The sequence below is a fragment of the Dendrobates tinctorius genome, unplaced genomic scaffold, assembly GCF_039654945.1.
Source record: "Dendrobates tinctorius isolate UK_male_01 unplaced genomic scaffold, ASM3965494v1 ptg000103l, whole genome shotgun sequence".
NCBI classification, from domain to species: domain Eukaryota; kingdom Metazoa; phylum Chordata; class Amphibia; order Anura; family Dendrobatidae; genus Dendrobates; species Dendrobates tinctorius.
The window spans coordinates 6,330,001-6,351,835 of record NW_027361771.1 but is presented as its reverse complement, the minus strand read 5'-3'; the positions used below and the strand labels follow the sequence as shown (position 1 = coordinate 6,351,835).

The 21,835-nt window shown below is 44.1% G+C and overlaps 1 protein-coding gene across 2 annotated transcripts in view; it reads left to right on the top strand.

Moving 5' to 3' along the window:
* LLGL2 (LLGL scribble cell polarity complex component 2) overlaps positions 1-21,835 on the top strand; it is a 168,102-nt gene that overhangs the window by 64,394 nt on the left and 81,873 nt on the right. For both annotated transcript variants that reach the window (XM_073587996.1, XM_073587995.1), the window contains 2 exons: positions 20,091-20,188; positions 21,016-21,097. In XM_073587996.1, the coding sequence (XP_073444097.1) occupies positions 20,091-20,188; positions 21,016-21,097 (180 nt within the window). The remainder of the gene's footprint in view (positions 1-20,090; positions 20,189-21,015; positions 21,098-21,835) is intronic.

Here is a 21,835-nt window from a genome sequence, read left to right as displayed (position 1 = left end):
GTCGGCCCCCCGGAGTCCTCAGGAGTGCTTTGCGAGAATGACCTCTGATGACTTAACGGTCACGTGACCGCTATATCACAAAGGTCATTCTCGCAAAGCACGCCTGGAAACGGAACTTGCCGGCAGTGCAATTGACGACCGGGATCGCCGCTGAGGAGATTGGGGGGCCGCCAGGAGGTGAGTATATCCATATATTTTTTTTTTTTTTATTATTATTATTAACATTCTATCTTTTACTATTGATGCTGCCTAGGCAGCATCAATAGGAAAAAGTTGATCACACTTGTCAAGCACTATGCTTGACAAGTGTGACCAACCTGTCAATCACTTTTCCAAGCGATGCTTCAAATCGCTTGGAAAAGCGTTCGCATTCTGCAAGCTAAAAACGTTTGCAAAACGCTTGTGTTTTGCGGGAAAACGCATGCGAATTCCTCATGCGTTTTACCTGCGGTGGGGATTTGCGGAAATGCTGTGGACAATTCCGCAGCATTTCTGCAACGTGGGCACATAGCCTAAGGCTATGTGCACATGGTGCGGATTCTGCTGCGGATCCGCAGCGTTTCAGGCTCTGTGGGTCCGCAGCAGTTTTAGGTGCGTTGTACAGTACCTTTGTTTTCAATGGTAATCTGAAAAACGCTTGGCACATGCTGCGGATTTGCTGTAGGCTCAAATCCGCAGCATGTCAATTCTTTGTGCGGATTCTGCTGCGGTTTCACACCTTCTCCATTGTAGAGGTGTTAAACCGCAGGGCTAAACCGCAGGTCTTTTGACCTGAGAACTTACCTGCGGATTTTTCCAAATCCGCGCGGAAAAATCCACAGGATCTAAATCTACGTGTGCACATAGCCTAATTGTGCTGAATTTCCAGTAAGCAATCAATCAGGAGAGCTGATCGCTCATCTTTAAAGCACCACTTCAGCGTTTTGTTTTTTTTTAAAATTGCACTGCTGGAGAGATACTTTAACTGTAATTGCCCTGCCCCCTGTCTCATACTCGCCTGCCGCCTTCATAGTTTTCCTGCATTGCTCCTGCAAAAAGTGATCTGCCAGCAGCTCCAGTGTTTCGTTCTGGCTTTCAGTTGGATTGAGCTCTTGTGACGCAACTTCTGACTTCTGGCCAGTCAGAAGTTTTGGGTACTAGATGGCGCCGCAGGATCAGAGCGGCGTCTGCTAAAGGTGAAGCTGCGGGAAGGTCAGTATAGGCACAGGGGCAGGGGACCTAAATTTAAAGTGCCACTCCAGCTCTGGAAAGAAAAACACTCGAGTGGTGCTTTGAGATGAATTTGCAACAAAACCATTTCCTTCTCAAAATTAAGGGAAGTGTGTCTGTGACTAGAAAAATGGAAGTAAAAACCATTGTGTTTACTAATTTAGGCCATGTGCACACGTGCTGCGGATTTGGAACAATCTGCAGGTCAAAAGACCTGCGGATTTGCCTCTAGTTTTCCCCTGTGGTTTGACTCCTGGACAATGGAGCAGGTGTAAAACCGCTGCGGATTCCGCACAAAGAATTGACATGCTGCGGATTTAAAACCACAGCAAATCCGCGTGGAAAAATCCGCAGCGTGTGCACTGCGTTTTTCATTTTCCATTGACTATAGTGGTACAGGGCCAAAAACGCTGCGGATCCGTAGCAGAATCCGCAAGGTGTGTACATGGCCTTAAGGGGAATCTATCATCACATTAGACCTATCTATACTATTAATATGGACATACTGGTTATAGACTTCAGGAAAAAGTCCCACCTGTATGCCTCATATCAGATAGTTTGTTAATAAATCATCTTTTATCACTTTATTTTCATGAGAAACATTCCAGCGCGCTTTACCCTTACATAAGGAACGTTCTGTAGCATAAGACCAATAGTCAGACATATAGACCGTTCAGCAGAAAAGCAGACAACAAATCAAAGTAACACACTACGGTACGGTACTGTAATTGCCTGACTCCCACACAGGGCCACAAAACATAAGGACTCTAAAATGGCTCCCACACACTTTCTGGACACTGTACCACTACCGTAACAATCACCCACAGCAGTTCCTTTACCGTAGCAGCCCCATCATCCCTTTACAGTTCCCAATACAGCACCCCCATCATTCCATTACAGCCCCCATCATTCTACAGTACAGTATTGCAGTCTCCCATCATTCTGGTATCCCACTGCAGCCTCCCATTATCACAGTATCCCACTGCAGCCTCCCATGTGTGTACCGTACACACACACACCCTTACAAAGACATACACACACACACACACACACACACACACACTTTCTTACTGGTTTCCACCGCGGTGCTGCTTTCAGTGCTTTGGTGGTGCAGGAGCCCTTGGCCAATCAGAGTGCAACATTAGAGCGCAGGAGCCCTGGGCCAATCACAGCCCAGGAACAATCAGCGGCTATGGATGACGTCAGCTGGCCCATGGTTCCTGCGCTGTGATTGGCGCAGGGCTCATGGGCGGAGATCGGCACACAGCTCCGAGGCTGTGATTAACTCCTGCGAACAGCGCGGCTGCAGTGGCGGGCACCGAACAGCGGGAGCGAGACACAACTGCATGCCCCATGCACAGAACAAGGTATGCCTTATTTTCGGGGGGGGGGGGGGTACCTTATATTAGCAGGCACAGTGCTCCCCCTAGCATGCCTTACTTTCGGGGGGCGCCCTATTTACGGGGAAACAGGGTATCCAAGCCCTCGCCTCCTCCTGCCGCCTCAAACTCAAAAATATTTCCCGGATCCACTCATTCCTCAACCACAAAACCACAAAAACACTAGTGCATACTCTTATCTCCCGCCTTGACTACTGCAACCTCCTACTCTGGCCTCCCCTCTAGCAAACTGGCACCACTCCAGTCCATTCTACACTCTTCTGCCCGTCTAATCCACCTGTCTCCCCCGCTATTCCCTAGCCTCCCCCCTATGCCAGGCCCTTCACTGGCTTCCTGTTGCCCAGAGGCTCTAATTCAAAACCCTAACCATGACATACAAAGCCATCCACAACCTTTCTCCTCCATACATCTGTGACATGGTCTCCAGGTACCTACCCGCATGCAACCTTCGATCATCTCAAGATCTCCTTCTCTACTCTCCCCTTATCTCTTCTTCCCACAACCGCATACAAGACTTCTCCCGTGCTTCCCCCATACTCTGGAACTCCCTGCCGCAACACATCAGACTCTCCCCATCAATGGAATCCTTCAAGAAGAACCTGAAGACCACCTGTTCCGACAAGCCTACAGCCTGCAATGATCCTCGTTCTACTGACCCACCGCACGACCTGCTCTACCCTATCCTACTGTATCCTTGCCCATCCCTGTAGACTGTGAGCCCTCGCGGGCAGGGTCCCCTCTCCTTATGTACTTGTGTGTCCCTTGTCTTACACATGTTTATTATACTTGTCTATATTTCCCCTTTTTCACGTGTAAAGTGCCATGGAATAAATGGCGCTATATAAATGCATAATAATTACTCTGCCTCCAGAGCTTATCATACATGAAGCAGGAGTTACCAGTGTGATGTGTAATGGCTGCTCTCCTGATCTCACTGCAGAGTGATTATACCTGACACATCTGCACGTTCCTCTCAGCTTCCAGCTCACAGGCAGACAGAGCTGTAATATTAGATTCAGAACACATGACACATGCACAGAAAATGAACAGGTCAGTAAGACGCTGTTCACACCAGCCAAGAACTAAGACACAGAAAAAACACACAGTATGACAAACGTGCATAAATACTCTGTTGTAAAATATATGTAACAGTAAGCAGCAAGTGCTAGTAAAAGATGTTAACAAAACCAGGGTATTTTGTTGATACTTTTTTTGCAAAAAAATGTACGCTATGCCACTCCACCACGTCACGGTATACCCTTCTCGGAGCAGTCCTATCTAATATATTTAACATATATTAGATAGGACTGCTCCGAGAAGGGTATACCGTGACGTGGTGGAGTGGCTTAGCGTACATTTTTTTGCAAAGAAACGTATCAACAAAATACCCTGGTTTTGTTAACCTCTTTTACTAGCACTTGCTGCTTACTGTTAAATATATTTTACAACAGAGTATTTATGCACGTTTGTCATACTGTGTTTTTTCTGTGTCTTAGGGCTGTAATATTGTTGCAGCAGAGCTCATAGCTGCAAAAAATGTGTTTGCAAGAAGACAAATTTCATTTCTCCTGTTTATTAGTTAACAGTTACATGTCTCACACTGGTAACTCTGCCTCCAGAGCTTATTTTACATGAAGGGGAGTTATCTATCAGGCAGCCTCCTCCCCATAGCCTGGAAGAGTTAATTTATGTAAAGTGATAAAAGGTGATTTTTCAACAGTCTATAACCTGTACGCCCATATTAATAGTTTAGATAGGTCAAATGTGATGACAGATTTCCCTTTAAATGTTTTTTTTTCAGTTTTAAAGGGAACCTGCTACCAGGCTTTTCCCATTTGTGGTAAGGCCAGAACGTGGCCAGAAAAAGATGTATATATGCCCCCAATCCGGCCTGCAAGATAATAAAGACCTATTATTATACTCTCCTACTTGGTGGTCTGTTGACAGTCTCTAATCTCGATATAGGACCTCCTCTCTTCTTGAGATGTTGTCCTCCTTCCCTGTTTCGTGTGTATGACGCGTCCTACATCATCCACACGGTGTCCAACACTGCGCTCCTGTGCACATGTATTTATTTTTGCTGTCCTGTCGAGGCTATAGTAAAGTACTGCAGTGCACATGCACCAGTGCCCTCTTCCTGCACATGTGCACTGCAGTACTTTGCTCTGCCCTTGACAGGGTAGAGAGAAGTACGCCTGCGCAGTGGCGCGATGTGGATGACATAGGATACGTCATCCACAGGAAGCTGTGCAGGAGGACTGCGATTGGAAGAAGACAGGAGCCCCCACGAAGCCCCCTCTCACATCTTACCTGGTATTACCACGCTCTGATGATGTATTATTGGCCGTGAAGTTTAATGTTTTTGTTGTTTTTTCTTTCTGTAAACACTTATTCAACATGACCAAAAACTGCATTGCAAGTCAATGCTAGAGTGGCACACTGCCTGCCTGTGTGCATACACTCTAGACTGCTCAAGAGACCGTCGGACCCTGATAGGCAGGGAAAGAGGGAGAGAGGCCAGAGAGCTTTAAAGCGAGTTTACTGAGAAAAATCCTGCTGTCAGGTTGGTGCTGTTAAACTGATTACAACAAATAATACTTGAGTGATGAAATCTGTCTTGTGGTTGTTGGTGTATTCTTTATTTTCAGTTAATGATAAGCTCGTGCTCCGGGGCGGCCTGTGGGGGGCTTTATGTGGTGCTCTGATTAGATATTCATCTGTATGGCTTCTGACAGGTTACTGACCCCTCATTGACCTGCCTCCTATTTTACATACTGCATATACTATGGTATGTTTAGAAATTTTTTTTTTTTTACATTGAGCAAAATGGCGCAGGTGGTTGTGCCTGCGCAAAAACATGTATAGCATTATGCTTATAATATTGTTTAGTAAAAAAAAAAATTACCTTCATCCAAATGACGAGGGCGCATATGTTTGCAATGGATGCTACTACACATGTCGCCACTGGCGCCATGTTGATGAAGGTAATTTTTTTTTTTTTTTAAGCGGGCAATATTATAGGCATAATGCTATACATGCTTTTGCACCGGCGCCATTTTGCTCCATGTAATTTTTTTTTTTTTTCCAAACCCACCATAGAATATGTAAAATAGGGGGCAGGTCAGTGACCTGTCCTAAGCCCATGCAGATGTATATGTAAGTAGAGCACCACATAAAGCCTGGCTTACAAGCCCGCCCCGAAGCACCAGAATCTCATTAACTGAAAGCTACAAATACAGATTAAACAACCACAAGACGGATTGACCAAGGTATCATTTTAATCAGTGCCAACCTGAAAGTGTATTTAGCTTACTGAGCAAAATCCTGCTGACAGGTTCACTTTGTGCCTGGCCAAGCCGCTTGCACTTGTGGCTCATTTATATAAAAATTAGAAAAGTGACCATTATGTGACCAAGACACTAGTTAGATCACTTGAGGGTACCAAAACCTGCTGACCGGTAGGGAACTTGGCACCTATACAAGTGATACCTGTGCTATAGCTTTTAGTGGTTTAGCTAACGTAAAAAGAAAAAAAGCCACTCTTTTGTACTATTGATAGGGCTTTGTGCATCCTTGCCATCACCAAAGGACTCAGAGCACCATTACACCCCCTAAATTTTTGCATATTGAGCATGATCATGTCTTGATTGCCTGAACTTTACAGTGGCGCTCATAATGTTACACTTGCAATAACTGTTAGGCACAGACAAAAACCAGTATTGAGGTACTGCAATGACTGGGCATGGCTGCATTGTTCACGCAGAGCTGGGGGGGGTAGAGTTGTGTATTTCAATCCCACCAGTATCAGCAGTCTGGTAGTCAAAAAGGTATGATGGCCTTTAGGCTATGTTCACACGTTGCATATTTTGCTGTGCCTTTTTTTTTTTTTTTTTTGCAGGAAAACCTGCTCTCTTGCCAGTAAAGCTGCTTACAAAAAGGTTTTGTGGTGGTTTTTATTGTGTTTACAGAAACCAAACGTTTGGCTTTGCTTCCACTAGAGAAGCATGAACACAGGTCACCAATGTAAAACCTACAGTTGTGCTCAAAAGTTTATATACCCGAGTCATATTACAAGACTCGTTAAAGGGTTGATTGTGACTTGTAGGATCGCTACTACCAACAGGTGGCGCTATAGAGTTCAAGTCCTCTTTTTGTCTTAAGAGGCAATTTTCATATATACCAGATCAGAATTTTTGCTTTCATGGCCTTTTTTCAGAGAATATGAATGATCACGCCAAAACTTTTTCTCCACTCATGGTTAGTGGTTTGGTGAAGCCATTTATTGTCAAACTACTATGTTTTCTCTTTTTAAATCATAATCACAACCCAAACTGTGATTAACAAATAGAAAATCAGGGGTTATGTAAAAACAAATCCACGGTCAGGTAGACCAAAAAAGAATTTCGTCCACAATTTCCAGGGAAATTGTTTGGGATGCAAAGAAAAACCCACAAATAGCATCAGCTGAAATACTGAACTCTCTGAAAACTAGCGATGTGGTTGTTTCAAGATGCACAATAAGGAGGCACTTGAAGAAAAATGGGCTGCATGGTTGAGTCACCAGAAGAAAACCATTACTGCGCAAATGCCATAAAGTATCTCGCCTACAATACGCAAAACAGCACAGAGGCAAGCCTCAAAACGGTAATTTGGCGTGATGAGACCAAAATTGAACTTTTTGGCTACAGCCATAAACGTTACATTTGGAGAGAGGTCAGCAAGGCCTATGATGAAAGGAACACCATTCCTACTGTAAAGCACAGAGGTGGATTGCTGATGTTTTGGGGATGTGTGAGATACAAAGGCACAGGAAACTTGGTTAAAGTTGCAGGAAAGATGAATGCAGCACATATCAGCAAATACTGGAGGCAAATTTGCAATCTTCAGGCTGGAAGCTGCACATGGGACGTACTTGGAGGTTCCAACATGACAGCAATCCAAAACACAAGGCCAAGTTGACCTGTCATTGACTACAGCAGAACAAAGTGAAGGTTCTGGAGTGGCCATCTCCGTCTCCTGACCTCAGTATCATTGAGCCACTGGAGATCTCAAGTGCACAGTTCATGCTAGACAGCCCAGGAATCTACAGGAACTGGAGGCTTTTTGCCAAGAAGAGAGTGCAGCTTTACCTTCTGAGAAAATAAAAAACCTCATCCACAACTACCCCAAAAGACTTCAAGCTGTCATTGATGTTAGAGGGGGCAATACACTGTATTAAAAAATGGGGTATATGAACCTTTGATCAGGGTAATTTGGATGTTTTGGGTTGTCATTATGATTTAAAAAGAGAAAACACACTAGTTTGACAATAAATGGCTTCACCCAACCTCTAACCATGAGTGGAGAAAAAGGTTAGGTGTTATCTTTCATATTCTCTGAAAAAAGGCCAAGAAAGCAAAAATTCTGCCGGGATATGTAAACTTTTGAGCACAACTGTATGTGAAACCATTTTTGGAATATACACTGCTCAAAAAAAAGGGAACACTTAAACAACAGAATAACTCCAAGTAAATCAAACTTCTGTGAAATCAAACTGTCCACTTAGGAAGCAACACTGATTGACAATCAATTTCACATGCTGTTGAGCAAAGGGAATAGACAACAGATGGAAATTATTGGCAATTATCAAGATACCCTCAATAAAGTAGTGGTTCTGCAGGTGGGGACCACAGACCACATCTCAGTACCAATGCTTTCTAGCACTCAACTTAAAGGTATTTGTAAGGCGGTTTTTTGTAGTACACGAAAAAAGACGTTTCGGTCAATGTGACCTTCAGTTACGTGTGGTATATAGATTGTGTAGAGCTTATAGGCATCTATCAGAAAGGTCGATAGTGCTTTAGGCATTGAGGAGAATGATCTCTCTAAGGTAATGAGCTTGTCAGTATATAGGAGAGAGGCAAACCTATCCTTAGCACCATCTTGAGTTGTGCTCACGGTGTTCTTTCTACCAATGCTTTCTGGCTGATGTTTTGGTCATTTTTGAATGTTGGTTGTGCTTTCACACTCGTGGTAGCATGAGATGGACTCTACAACCCACACAAGTGGCTCAGGTAGTGCAGCTCATCCAGGATGGCACATCTATGCGAGTCAGTTTCTAACCGTTTGTGCAGACACATGCACATTTTGTGGCCTGCTGGAGGTCATTTTGCAGGGCTCTGGCAGTGCTCATCCTGTTCCTCCTTGCACAAATGTGGAGGTAGCGGTCCTGCTGCTGGGTTGTTGCCCTCCTACGGCCCCCTCCACGTCTCCTTGTGTACTGGCCTGTCTCCTGGTAGCGCCTCCAGCCTCTGGACACTACGCTGACAGACACAGCAAACCTTCTTGCCACAGCTTGCATTGATGTGCCATCCTGGATGAGGTGCACTACCTGAGCCACTTGTGTGGGTTGTAGAGTCCGTCTCATGCTACCACGAGTGTGAAAGCACAACCAACATTCAAAAGTGACCAAAACATCAGCCAGAAAGCATTGGTACTGAGATGTGGTCTGTGGTCCCCACCTGCAGAACCACTCCTTTATTGAGGGTGTCTTGATAATTTCCATCTGTTGTCTATTCCATTTGCACAACAGCATGTGAAATTGATTCAGTCAGTGTTGCTCCCTAAAGGGCCCGTTACACACAGCGATCTCGCTGGAGAGATCGCTGTGTGACATCCAGCAGCGATCGGCCCCCCCGCGGGGTATCGCTGATTGTGCTGGATCGTCCTGGCCCGTTTTTTCATCACTGGTCTCCCGCTGGCCAGCGCGCATCGCTGCGTGTGGCAGCGGGAGCCAGCGATGAGCGACGCTGCATGCTGGTTACCAACGTAAACATCGGGTTTCTAAGGGCAGCGGGGCCCTTAGGTGTTTACCCTATATACCAGCGTGCACTGCAGGCAGGGCGGGAGGTGGAGGCAGAGCGGCGCACAGACCGGAGTAGCTCTGCTATCTGCTACTCCAGTCTGTCAGACCGGAGTAGCAGATAGCAGAGCTACGTCGGTCTGTCTGTGCCGCTCTGCCTCCACCTCCCGCCCTGCCTGCAGTGCACGCTGGTATCTAGACCGATGTTTACGTTGGTAACCAGCGTGCTCGCTGGTCCTGATCGCTGGAGGGGCTATGTGACAGCTCACCAGCGATCAGCTAACAATGTCCCAGCGATCCCATCCATGTCGGATCGTTGGTGGAATGGCTGGGACATCGTTATGTGTAGCGGTACCCTAAGTGGACAGTTTGATTTCACAGAAGTTTGATTTACTTGCAGTTATATTCTGTTTAATAAGTGTTCCCTTTTTATTTTTTGAGCAGTGTATAACAGTGGGGGGAGGTGAATGGATGGGGAATAATTTACCTAAGACATGAACAGAGTATTGTGTTTGTAGGACACTGTTTACTTTTACATTTTGGTAGGCCATGGGGCATTGTTCAATTTCACACCTAATGTTTACTTTACACACACACCACTAATTTAATTAAACTGTACTAATACTAAACTGCCATTCTCAACTGCCATGATCAAGACCTTCTGGTTTAAACTTGGCAAAATCACAAAAATAAATGTTTCACATACTGCTATACCTGCTTTTTTTTCGTTAAAAACACAGCAAAGCCTGATACCTTCGTTTTTTTGCATTGTTTTTGCACTTACCCATTGCTTTCTATTGGTATAAAAAGCTGAAAAAATGCTGAAAGTGACATGCTGCATTTTGCATTTTTCTCAGACTTTTTTGGTACTGTAAAACAAACCCTAAAATTTGCATAAAAAAGCATTAAAAAAATGCTGAAACGTGTGAAGATAGCCTTAGGTGTTATGCCCACGATCAGGAACTGCTATGGGTTTGACGCTGCATATTTATGCAGCATCCGACCTGCAGCAGGCAACTGTAATGGCATAATGGATGGGATTTCTAGAAATCTCATGTCCACAGACGGTTGCGTATCACCCGCTGAGATGAACATGCGGCACCTCTTTCCAGACCGCAGCATATCAATTTCAACAGAATTCGCAACAGAAATTTTATCAACAGAAATGTGTTGAATGCTGTAAATCCGCACGGTTCAGTGAATACATGCGCATTTACCTGCGTTCAATAGAAGGCAGTGCTTCGGCCGCAGCGAAAATACGCTGTCTCCAAAGTGCTTTTAGTTCTGGATCGTGTGCACCCGTCCTTAAAATTTGTGGTTTCGGAGTGCACATCGTTATCAGGACACTGTTGCAAATTTTAGCTCTACAGAGGACTCAAAGGGACGCTGTAAGCACAGAATGACTGTTCAAACCAAGTACAGGTGCTCAGTGCCACTCCATCCCACCCCACCCCCCTTTTTTTTTTTTTATATATAAGCTTTCTCCCATAAGGCTATGTGCCCATGTTGTGTATTTGTTGCGCTTCCACAGCGTTTTTTCCGTGCGGAAGTGATCCAGAAATGCAAGTGATTACTTGAGTTATGTTAATGGTATTCCTGAATTGTTGTGCACATGCTGCGGAAACTTCCGTCCTTTTTTTTGCAGCGTTTTATTTTCTGCTGCATGTCAATTTTTTTTTTTTTTTTTTTTGTGTGGATCTGCAGCATTTCTGCACCCATTGACTTCCGTTGAGTCTGTCAAATCCGCAGCAAAACCGCAGGTGGCAGAAAGGTTTGCGGATTTGCTGTCAAAAATGCTGCAGAAAGGCAAATTGTCAGGAGGAAGAGTGTGTGGGCAGAGAATATCTGTGGGTGGCTTTGTGTGTGTGTGTACCCATGCGACGAACAGCCCATAGTGATTGTACTTAGACATTGTCTGATGGGACTACTCCTCCCATTTGGCTATGTCTTCTGTCACATATAACAGAGACAGCATGAGCCGATGATGGGAGAATAGTCCCATCATCCGGCGCCTGAGTTCAATTGTAAAAAAGTCAAAAAAATTTACATAATCACATACAATATACATACCGAACACCTAATCCCCGACTCCTGTAAGCAATCAAAAATAATAAACCAACATATACTCCCTGTCCGCCGTAGTCCATTTAATACCGAGTGTCCCATGTCGGTCACATGGCTGCCGGCGATGCACTGACATGAGGTAATCGCTCCCACAGTGTATCAATGCGCCGCCGTGAGAGTTCACCGCAGTTCATCAGCTGCGGTGTTCTCACTTATGGCACTATCGCTGTGTGAAAACTTTCTCACGCAGCAGTGCTGTAAGTGAGGGCACCAGAGCTGATCAGCTGATGTACTCCGGTGAACGCTCAAGGCGGCGCAGTGATACACTGACAGGAGGTAATCGCTCCCGCAGTGTTTCGCTGGTGGCTGGGTAGAGCGGTGACATCTCACAATGTGAGTGTTCTACATGTGAGATCGCCGTGGGACACTCGGTATTAAATGAACTACGGCAGACAGGATAGTATTATCCTTGGTTCGCGCTCATAGCAAGTGAGCATTTCTGCTACATATCGGTGAACTCATCGCTTGTGTGTAGCAGAGGCGGTCAAAGTACTGCAGCTTCTAGTCTCCCATGGAGACTATTAAGGCCGGTTTCACATTAGCGCTTTTTAAGCGCACGCACGGCCGGGGGTAGCTCCGCCCCCGAGCCGGCTCTCTGCCCGGCGTGCCCGCCCCTTGCTTGTAGCGCCGCCTACTAGCGGACAGCGGCGCCTGCGATCGGCGCACCCTATCTTTAGCATAGGGTGCGCAGATCGTGCGCAGGCCGTGCGCTAGTTGCGCTTTGACCTGCGCTGCGCACTTTTGACGGTGCGCCGTGCGCTCCAAAATCGAACTTTTCGGATTTTGGCGCGCACGGCGCACCGTCAAAAGTGCGCAGCGCAGGTCAAAGCGCAACTAGCGCACGATCTGCGCACCCTATGCTAAAGATAGGGTGCGCCGATCGCAGGCGGCGCTACAAGCAAGGGGCGGGCACGCCGGGCAGAGAGCCGGCTCGGGGGCGGAGCTACCCCCGGCCGTGCGTGCGCTTAAAAAGCGCTAATGTGAAACCGGCCTTAAACATCCAAAAAGTGAAAAAAAAAGTTTTTAAAATTAAAAAGTTCAAATTGCCCCTCTTTTCGGCCCATTCAAAATAAAACGATAAAAATCAAAATATATATATATCTGATATCGCTGCGTTCAGAATCGCCTGATCTATCGGGGTATGTGCACACGGTGAGAATTTTGCTGCGGAGCCGCTGCAGATCCGCAGGCATGGTACAGTGCAATGCAAATCAATGGGATTTCAAAACCGCAGTGCACATACTGCGGATTTGCTGCGGTTTTAAGTCCGCAGCATGTCAATTCTTTCTGCGAATTCTGCAGCGATTTGACACCTGTTTCATTGTCCAGGTGTCAAACCGCTGGCAAATCCGCAGGTCACTTTACCTGCAAATCCGCGCGGAAAAATCCTTAGCTCAATCCGCACTGTGTGCACTCACCCTTAATATTAAAAAAAAAAATTAACCTGATCGCTAAACAGCGTAGCGAGAAAAAAATTAAAAATGCCAGAATTAAATATTTTGTTGCTGCTACATTGCAATAACTGGCGATCAAAAGATCGTATTTACACCAAAATGATATCAATTAGACGTCTCTGTGCGCAAAAATAAGCCCTCACCCAACCTGAGATCGTGAAAAGTGGAGACTCTACAGGTCTCGTAAAATGGCGCAATTTTTTTTTTTTTTTTAAACAAAGTTTGGATTTTTTTTTTTTTCACCACTTAAATAAGAAAAAATCCGTACATGTTTGGTGTCTGTGAACTGGTAATGATCTGGAAAATCATAATAGCAGGACAGTTATAGCATTCGATGAACATGGTAAAAAAAATAAAAATGTGGAATTGCACACTTTTTTTTTGCAATTTCATCGCACTTGAATTTTTTTTCCCCCGATTTTCCAGTACACGATATGTTATAACCAATGGTGTCATTCAAAAGTACAACTGCAAGAAAAAGTCCTCACACGGCCATATTGACTGAATATTAAAAAAGTTATGGCTCTAGGAAGAAGGGGAGTGAAAATGGAAAATGGCCCAGGGGCTAACTGCATACAAATATGCCTGAAAAATGCATCAAAATTGCACATGTATACGCAACATTTTTCCTCCAAACACACTTTGCGTTTTTCACGCAAAGAAAAAAAACTGTTCAGAATAGCTCCATGTGGATGTACCTCAATTGGGTTGACATTGCAGGCTCTGGACAAGAAATGATGATTGCCTAGTTTACGGTGTGCAGGCGACCTGCCTCTGGTTATTGTGTGTCATCGGAAAGCAGCCATGCTTCAATGTGCATGGTCCTTTGAGAAATCTTTACGAAGGATTCCGGAGAAACTGGGGCAACTAATTTATAGCAAAGAGAACTGGAAGATTACATCCAGAAGTAATTGTTCCATAAATATACAGTGATGTTAAGCTTTGGTGACCCTAACCTACTATGTCATCTGAGTGTATTGTTGTCCATAAATAGCAAATCCTTGGTAGTGTTATGATCAGAAAGTCCCTTTATCCACAGGAACGTTCCAGGAGTTTCAAGTCTGCCAACACAAACCCATTTATTATTCATCTAAATATTAAATGTGTGCACATGTAATATATTCCCTATGTATAAATACTCAGACCTCACTGGTCGTTTTCCTTTTTTTTAATCAAATTTTAAGAGCGAAAATGAATGTCTAGCAGAAGGTCAAAAATGGTTCTATTTATTTATTTATTTTTTAGATCTTACTGCTTTTTATAAAAACTGCATTAGGCTGTGTGCACACGCTGCGGATTTTGCTGCGGTTCCGCAGCGGTTTTGGCCGCTGCGGACCCGCAGCAGTTTCTGCTGCGGTGTACAGTACCATGATTCCCTATGGGAATCAAAAACCGCAGTGCAGACGGTGCGGAATTTTCCGCGCGGATTATCTGCGGTTTTCAATCCGCAGAAAGAATTGACATGTCAATTCTTTCTGCGGATTCTCCTGCGGTTTGCCATCTCCTCCATTGAGGAGATGAAAAACCGCAGGGCAAAACCGCAGAGCAATCCGCAGGTGAAACCGCAGGTATTTTGACCTGCGGTTTCACCTGCGGATTTTACAAAATCCGCGCGGATGAATCCGCACCTTTTCCGCAGCGTGTGCACACAGCCTTAAGGCAGTGATGTAATTTGTGACTACAGATTATCGCCAATGTCTACAGGAAGTCTCGTCATTGTTTTAGGCTGCTCCTCCTACATGCAGCGGTGCCTCCTCAGATTGGCTATTATGTCTAAACTTAAATCTATCTCGGGCTCCCAAGAAAGCCAAAGAAAGCTGATATCCAATACAGCAAGGGCAGAATGATTATATAGTACAGATTGCTAAACCGCCAGTGAGAAAATGATGATGACCATGTAATTGCCAAACAAGGATATGATTTCTCAATGTCGCTTTTTCAAATTGCCGACGTGACTGTGATCCATATATTTTGCGAGTGGCCATTCCAAAAGGAAGAGTGATGCTTCCATGTGAAATTCCCCATTGACTTTCATTGGTCTGTGTGCAGTCCATTGGGAACACTGACCGAAATTATCCTCATTTCAACCGACCCCATATACCAAGGCAAATGAGTCTAAAGGGCCTGTCACACTAAGCGATATCGCTAGCAATATCGCTATAACTTGTGACGTTATAGCGATATCGCTGTGTGTGATACTTACCAACGACCCGCTCCCCCGCTGGTTATCGCTGATCGCGTGAGAACAGGCTGGACTGTTTCTCGTCGTCAGCTTCCTGCGGCGCTTCCTGTGAAGAGACGAGCGTGGAGCCGGGCGGGAGGACGCAGGATCGCCTAGTGTGACAGGTAAGTAGCGACCCCCGTCCCCAGCGATGTCGCTAGTGAGATCTGCCTGTGTGGCAGCTCACTAGCGACCACTTAGCGATGCACCAGCGATCCTGACCGGGTCATATCGCTGGTCGGGATTGCTGGTACATCGCTAAGTGTGACAGTACCGTAGGTAAGTATCAGACATAGCGATATCGCTAGCAATATCGCTGTAACGTCACAAAAACCTGTGGCGTTATAGCGATATCGCTTAGTGTGACGGGCCCTTAAGGCCCTTAACACCATACACATTACTAGCTAATGGTTCCCCAAGGACAGGGAGCTGGGGTTGTGGAAAGTGATGGACACATCCAAAATCCCTCTGGTCACTGTAGCCAGAAGTGGTGGGCAAGTTAGGGTGTATGTGTAGTCAAAAGTTCGAAAGTGAAGTGAGTGCCAATGTGCCATCAGTGAGTGGGAGCCCATCCCTGCGAGTTCAGGTACTCCAGGGTCTTTGTTATTTCAGTACTGTATCCCTGTCCCACCTTAATCCAGTTGCAGACGTTTATATTAAAATGACTGTTCCAGATGAACCGGTTGGGTGAGTGTTGCAAAATGTGTCACTAATGCCGAATCAGTCTCATTAAAGCGTTACAGGGCAGGCATCACTAATCACAACCAGAGCACAAACCACTTATTATTGTGCAGGAGGAATGATGTCAGTCTGTGTTGGTTGAATTACACGTCACATAGAAAAGAGCTGAAAGCTTGCAGAGAGCAGAATATCCAGTATCATTTTTCCCACGCTCCTTTGCCAACTCACGGGCTTATAGACTTTCTGTTTCCCTACTTCCAGTTAAGCTCGTATTGATGTTTTAGTTCCTATAATCCACCTTACCAAGATTCCTGTAGATAATCGCTCAGAGATCATGGGACTCTTATAGAGACATGTAAATTCTTAGCACACAGCTGGGTACAAAGCGGATACTGAACTAGGATGTCCTATTTTCCAATCTGTGTGCAGTTATGTTGTTTTGTCAACCTCTTGTATACATATATATACTGCATTTCCATACAGTGTATTGTCATTGTAATGATCCAAGTTTTAATACAGTTTTAAAGATCCACACAACAATATATGTATGTGTAATTGTATAAATTGTGTAGTAAGGAGAAATGACACCGGGAAAATGTATTGAATACATGAAGAAATAGAGGTGCAAAAAGCCAGGAAAAGTTGACATCAGCTGTAATCTATTAATAAGAAAGCAATCCTGTCACTTAGTGAAAAATATCAGCTGGTTCAACTGATGGCTTATTAAAAGGTGTCTCCCTACCAAGGTGTCACACAAACACCTCACGATGGGTAAAACCAGTGAGCAGTCTCAAGACCTTCGCAACCTTATTGTTGCAAAGCAAGCTCATGGCATTGGTTACATCCTCTGAACTTCTGGTCCATACGCAGTGTGCCTCTGAAACCAGGAAGCATACACCTATCTACAGAGGCGCAGTGATCCTGTCAAGATGAGCTGTGCACATGCACAAGTTTTGTGCGAGCTGGTGATGACACCACCTTGTGCAAATTATGTTGTCACACCCACAGGGTTGTGATAAACTGGAAAGAGGGCTGACTAGTCTGAAGAAATCAACGCCCCTTCGACTAGTCAAAGCCTTAATTTGCATAGGAAAATGGGACCTTGTAAATGTTTTGTTTAAACATTTATTTAACTGAAGTAGTGAATGCTGCTGGGTTGGAGGGCATGGGGACCTGACTGGTTCCTTTTAAAAGAATAATGAATGGACAAATGCAGCAAGATATCCTTGATGATAATTTGCGATGATGATATCAGGGTGGATATTTCAGCAGGGAATGATCCCAAACACACAACCAAGGAAACTCTCAATTGGTTTAATATAAACTAAAGCTGCTAGAATGGCTCAGCCAATTGCCTGACCTGAATCCAGTCTAAAATTTATGGAAGGAACTATAACTCAGAGTTCAAATCCTTAAGTTTGTGTGGAAGAATGGACCAAAATCACACCTGAGCATTGCATGCGACTAGCTTTTGTATACAGGAGGCATCTTGAAGCTGTCATCGCCAACAAAGGCTTTTGTACGAAGTATTACGGTAATTAAATTTCGGTAAGTGTGTTCAATACTTCTTTCCTGAGTCATTTCTCATTACACATGACTTAATTTCTGGATATCTAGAAATTTGATTTAGTTGACTGTGGGTTGTTGCCTGCTTCTGGTGAGATTTTCATGGCAAGGGCACCTTTTAGAAATTTACTCCTAAAATTGGTACTGTGTTCAGCACTTTTCAGCACTTATCTCATTCCCGCATATTGTGTGTATGTGTGTGTGTGTGTGTATATATATATATATATATTATATATATATATTTTATATATATATATATATATATATATATATATATATATATATATATATATATATATATAAAAATATATAAATTTGTTGAAGTATTCCCACCCCTCCCCCCTTGGCATTTTTCGTGTTTTGCTGCTACATGACCTGGTATTGCACTTTTTTTTTTTTCCGAGGCTTTGCATCAGTTCATGTAAACAGCATGCCTACAACTGCGAACATTTTGGTTTTTCTTTTTGTTGTGAAGCAGATAGGAAATACATAACTGAAAACTTCAATGTGCATAACTATTCACCCCCCTAAAGTCAGTACTTTTGTAGAGCTTCCTTTTGCGGCAATTAAAGTTGCAAGTTGCTATGAATAAGTCTCTGTGTGCTTTCCACATTTTGCTATTGGAATTTTTGCCCATTCCTTAAGGCAAATCTGCTCCAGTTCCTTCAAATTAGATGCTTTCCGCTGGTGAACAGCAATCTTCAAGTCTGACAACAGATTCTCAATTGGATTAATGTCTGGCCTTTGACTAGGCCACCCCAAAATATTTATATGTTCCCCTTTAAACCACTCAAATGTTGCTTTAACAGTATGCTATGGGTCATTGTCTGGTTGGAAGGTGAACCTCAGTCCCAGTGTCAAATCACTGAAGGCCTGAAACAGGTTTTGCTCAAGAATATCCCATTATTTTGCACTATCCATCTTCCCCTTGACTTGGACAATTTTCCTGTCCCTGCTGCCGTATAACATCTCCAGAGCATGATGCTACCACCACTATGTTTCACTGTGGGAATGGTGTTCTTGGAGTGATGAGCTGTGTTGGTTTGATGTTAGACATGACGTTTACTATATGATTTATATGAGACTTTGTATGTGCTTTTCGTATAATATGAAAGTGGGCAGTACCTTGTTAGTGATTGGTGTGCATATGCCTCCACACTATTTAAGGCTGTCATTTCTCCTGTTGCGTATACTTGATAAGGATCAACACTGGTGGAAATGTTGTATCATGGTGGAATAAAGATTTTTTTTTTTTCTTTTTCATCTGGACTGGATGCTGTTCCTTTTTGCTTTATGACGTTTACCCTGGTGACCAAAACATTGAATTTTGGTCTCATCTGACCACAGCACCTTCCTCCATACATTTGGGGAGTCTCCTACGTGTCTATTGGCAAACTCCAAAACGAGCCTTACAATTTTTGTAAGTAAAGGCTTCTTTTTTTGGCAACTCTTCCATAAAAGTCTTTTTGTGGTCGTATGGACAGATACTCCAGTCCCTGCTTGGGAACTCCTGCAGTTCCTTCAGGGTTACCTTTGGTCTCACCCTGATAAAATAGATTCTTTCTCCTCTTAAGCTACTTTCACACTTGCGTTGCTTGGAGCTGCGTCGGGCAGCGCACGGCTGCCGCTAAGCTCCGCCCACGGCCACGTCTCCTCCGGTCAGCTCCGCCTATGGGCGCATGATGCTGCATGCGACCTACGTACCCTATCTTTAGCATTGGGTACTCGGGCTGTGCGCAGGTATCCGTTTGCTGGCGCATGCGTTCTTTTGACGGTGCGCCGAGCGCACCAAAATGCAACACGGTGCGTTTGGCGCACATCGGCGCACCGTCAAAAGGACGCATGGGCCAGCAAACGCATACCTGCGCATGACCTGTGTACCCAATGCTAAAGATAGGGTACGCAGGTCGCATGCAGCGTCATGCACCCATAGGCGGAGCTGACTGGAGGAGGCGCGGCAGAGGGCAGAGCTTAGTGGCGGCCGTGCGCTGCCCGACGCAGCTCCAAGCAACGCAAGTGTGAAAGTAGCCTTACAATACGGTAAGCGTAGCACCCTATCTGATAAGAGAGTGATTGTATTTGACTAATTGTCCACCTTGGTCACAGCCTAGCGTACCACCAGATGTTCAGTAACCATTAGGTATGTGCACACCATGTCTTTTAGATGCTGACATAGCCATTGAGTTTTGCAAGAAGAAGACTTTCAGGAAAACGATGGCAGTCTTTTTCCTGAACCATCGGTCTGGCCGATTTTGCGGCGGCCTTGCAGCTGTTGTGTTTTTGTTCTTTTTGTATGGATAAAATGGTGAAGTGCCTGAAGATTGGTCAGATCTCCTCTTCAAACCATTTTGTGGCTTTGGAAATCTGAAGCTGTTAAATTCAGCCCAAGAGTATGAACAGGAAGTAGTTTTTACATTACAGTGCATATGGTCATTCTTTTGAATTTATTTAGCAATTTTTCAGGAGGGTTACAGGGCTATTATATAAAATGGAAAGAAATCCTTTTCTCGCAGTAACTTTTTTTTTTTTTTCTGATGTTCGATGTTTTTGAGCCTTTGTTCACATAACTTCTTTCTAACCTTATTTTCTTGCAGACTGTTGAACATGGATTTCCTCACCAACCAAGTGCCCTGGGGTTTAGTGACTCTTTACGGCTCATGGCGATTGGGACCCGCTCTGGAGCCATCAAAGTGTATCCTTTGATCATTTTAGTCATTTCCTTGTTGTTTACACAGATTTTCTCACAACTGACATTTATGGCATATCCACAGGTTATGCCATAAATGTCTTAAATATGTATGTCTCTCCTATCTCTAGAAAGAGGGTGTCCACAGCCCACATTTTGACAGGTGCCGGTCGGTAGTGGCAGAATGTTCCGTGCTATTGCATTAATGCAGCTGAACACACTTGCCTATTCTGGAGCTGGAGAGATGAGATGCAGTTGTACTAGGTATCATGACCCAGATTCATCAGTTGATTGTCTTTACGTCCCTTTTCATTTGTTTTATGGTATTCATTATCATTTTCTGTGCAACATTCTTCAAAATGGCACACACGATTTTAAGAATTTTACTGAAAGTCAAAATTTGTATTCCCCCCCCCCCCCCCCTTCCCGGTCATGAACAGCGGACTATAGCACAACAAGTCGTACATTTTACAATGTCTCCCATTGTGTTGAAAAAACTCTGGTGTACTTAAAATAAAAAAAAATATGGAATGAACTGAAAGTATCTCTAATTTCTAAACTCCACCCACAAAGTAGAAAACCAGTAAAAACAAAAAAACTGGTGAGCACACATAAAATAGACTTAAGACGTGCAAATAGAATGATGAATTAAGTAAACACACAAGACCAGACAAAAAAAAACATGTGTAAAGGCAAAGATGAATAGGGATCTAAGCTTATCATGTGGATGTGTCCTAAATGTCTGTCTGGAGACAACCCCATAAATAGGAATGTATTGCTTACATTGTCTCCCATTTCAACCCGGTATTTTCTTAGCCCATGTTTTCCATCAGATATGGCTCCCCTGGGGTGGAGTTCATGAATTTACATGAACAGAATAATGCAGTGATAAAGATCAGCTTTATTCCAAACCAGGTAAGATATGTTTTTGGTTTGGCCAAACCTCAAGTCAGGGTCACCTGTATTCATCAATGTTGAGGCTCAATCACATGACTGATTTTTCCCATCCAAGTGTTATCCGTGGTTTTCTTATATAGCACTTACCTTTGATATAGTGGGGCTGTGTACATGTCGTTTTTTATTTTTTTTCGGTCCAAGGGAAAATTTGTAGATGTCCGATTTTAATCAGGAAGGGGCAAACGCTTTTTCACTCAACTGTAGTTTCTGGCAATGTTCTTCTCATGCCAGTCTTCCTGGCAGCAGAGGTGTAGAACCATGTAGGAGGGGTTCTTCAATGACGTAGGAAGGGGCACAACACAACCATAGACCAGCCCCCTCTCCCAAACATTATTCTTGTAGTCTGGGTGTAGAATGGGGAAGTAAAAAATCATCCCTATTTCTTCTTGTGACCTCTGCTTACTTTATGGCTCAATATATTTTTATTGAAGTTATAATTAACAATTGATGTTTCAATATACATCAAAATCAAATTCAGGTTGCACAACAAGTACAATCAACAAAATGTAAGTATATTAACCAGCATATACTTATTTAGAAAGGGAACGTATCGTGTGACACATAGTATTGAAACAATGTATCCTGTTATGTGACTAAATTGTTGTATTCAAATGACGAGACACGATAGGGAAGAATTGGGGGGAACACAGGCCAACACAGGAGGGAGGTATAGGGAGGGAATTTTGCATATTCTGA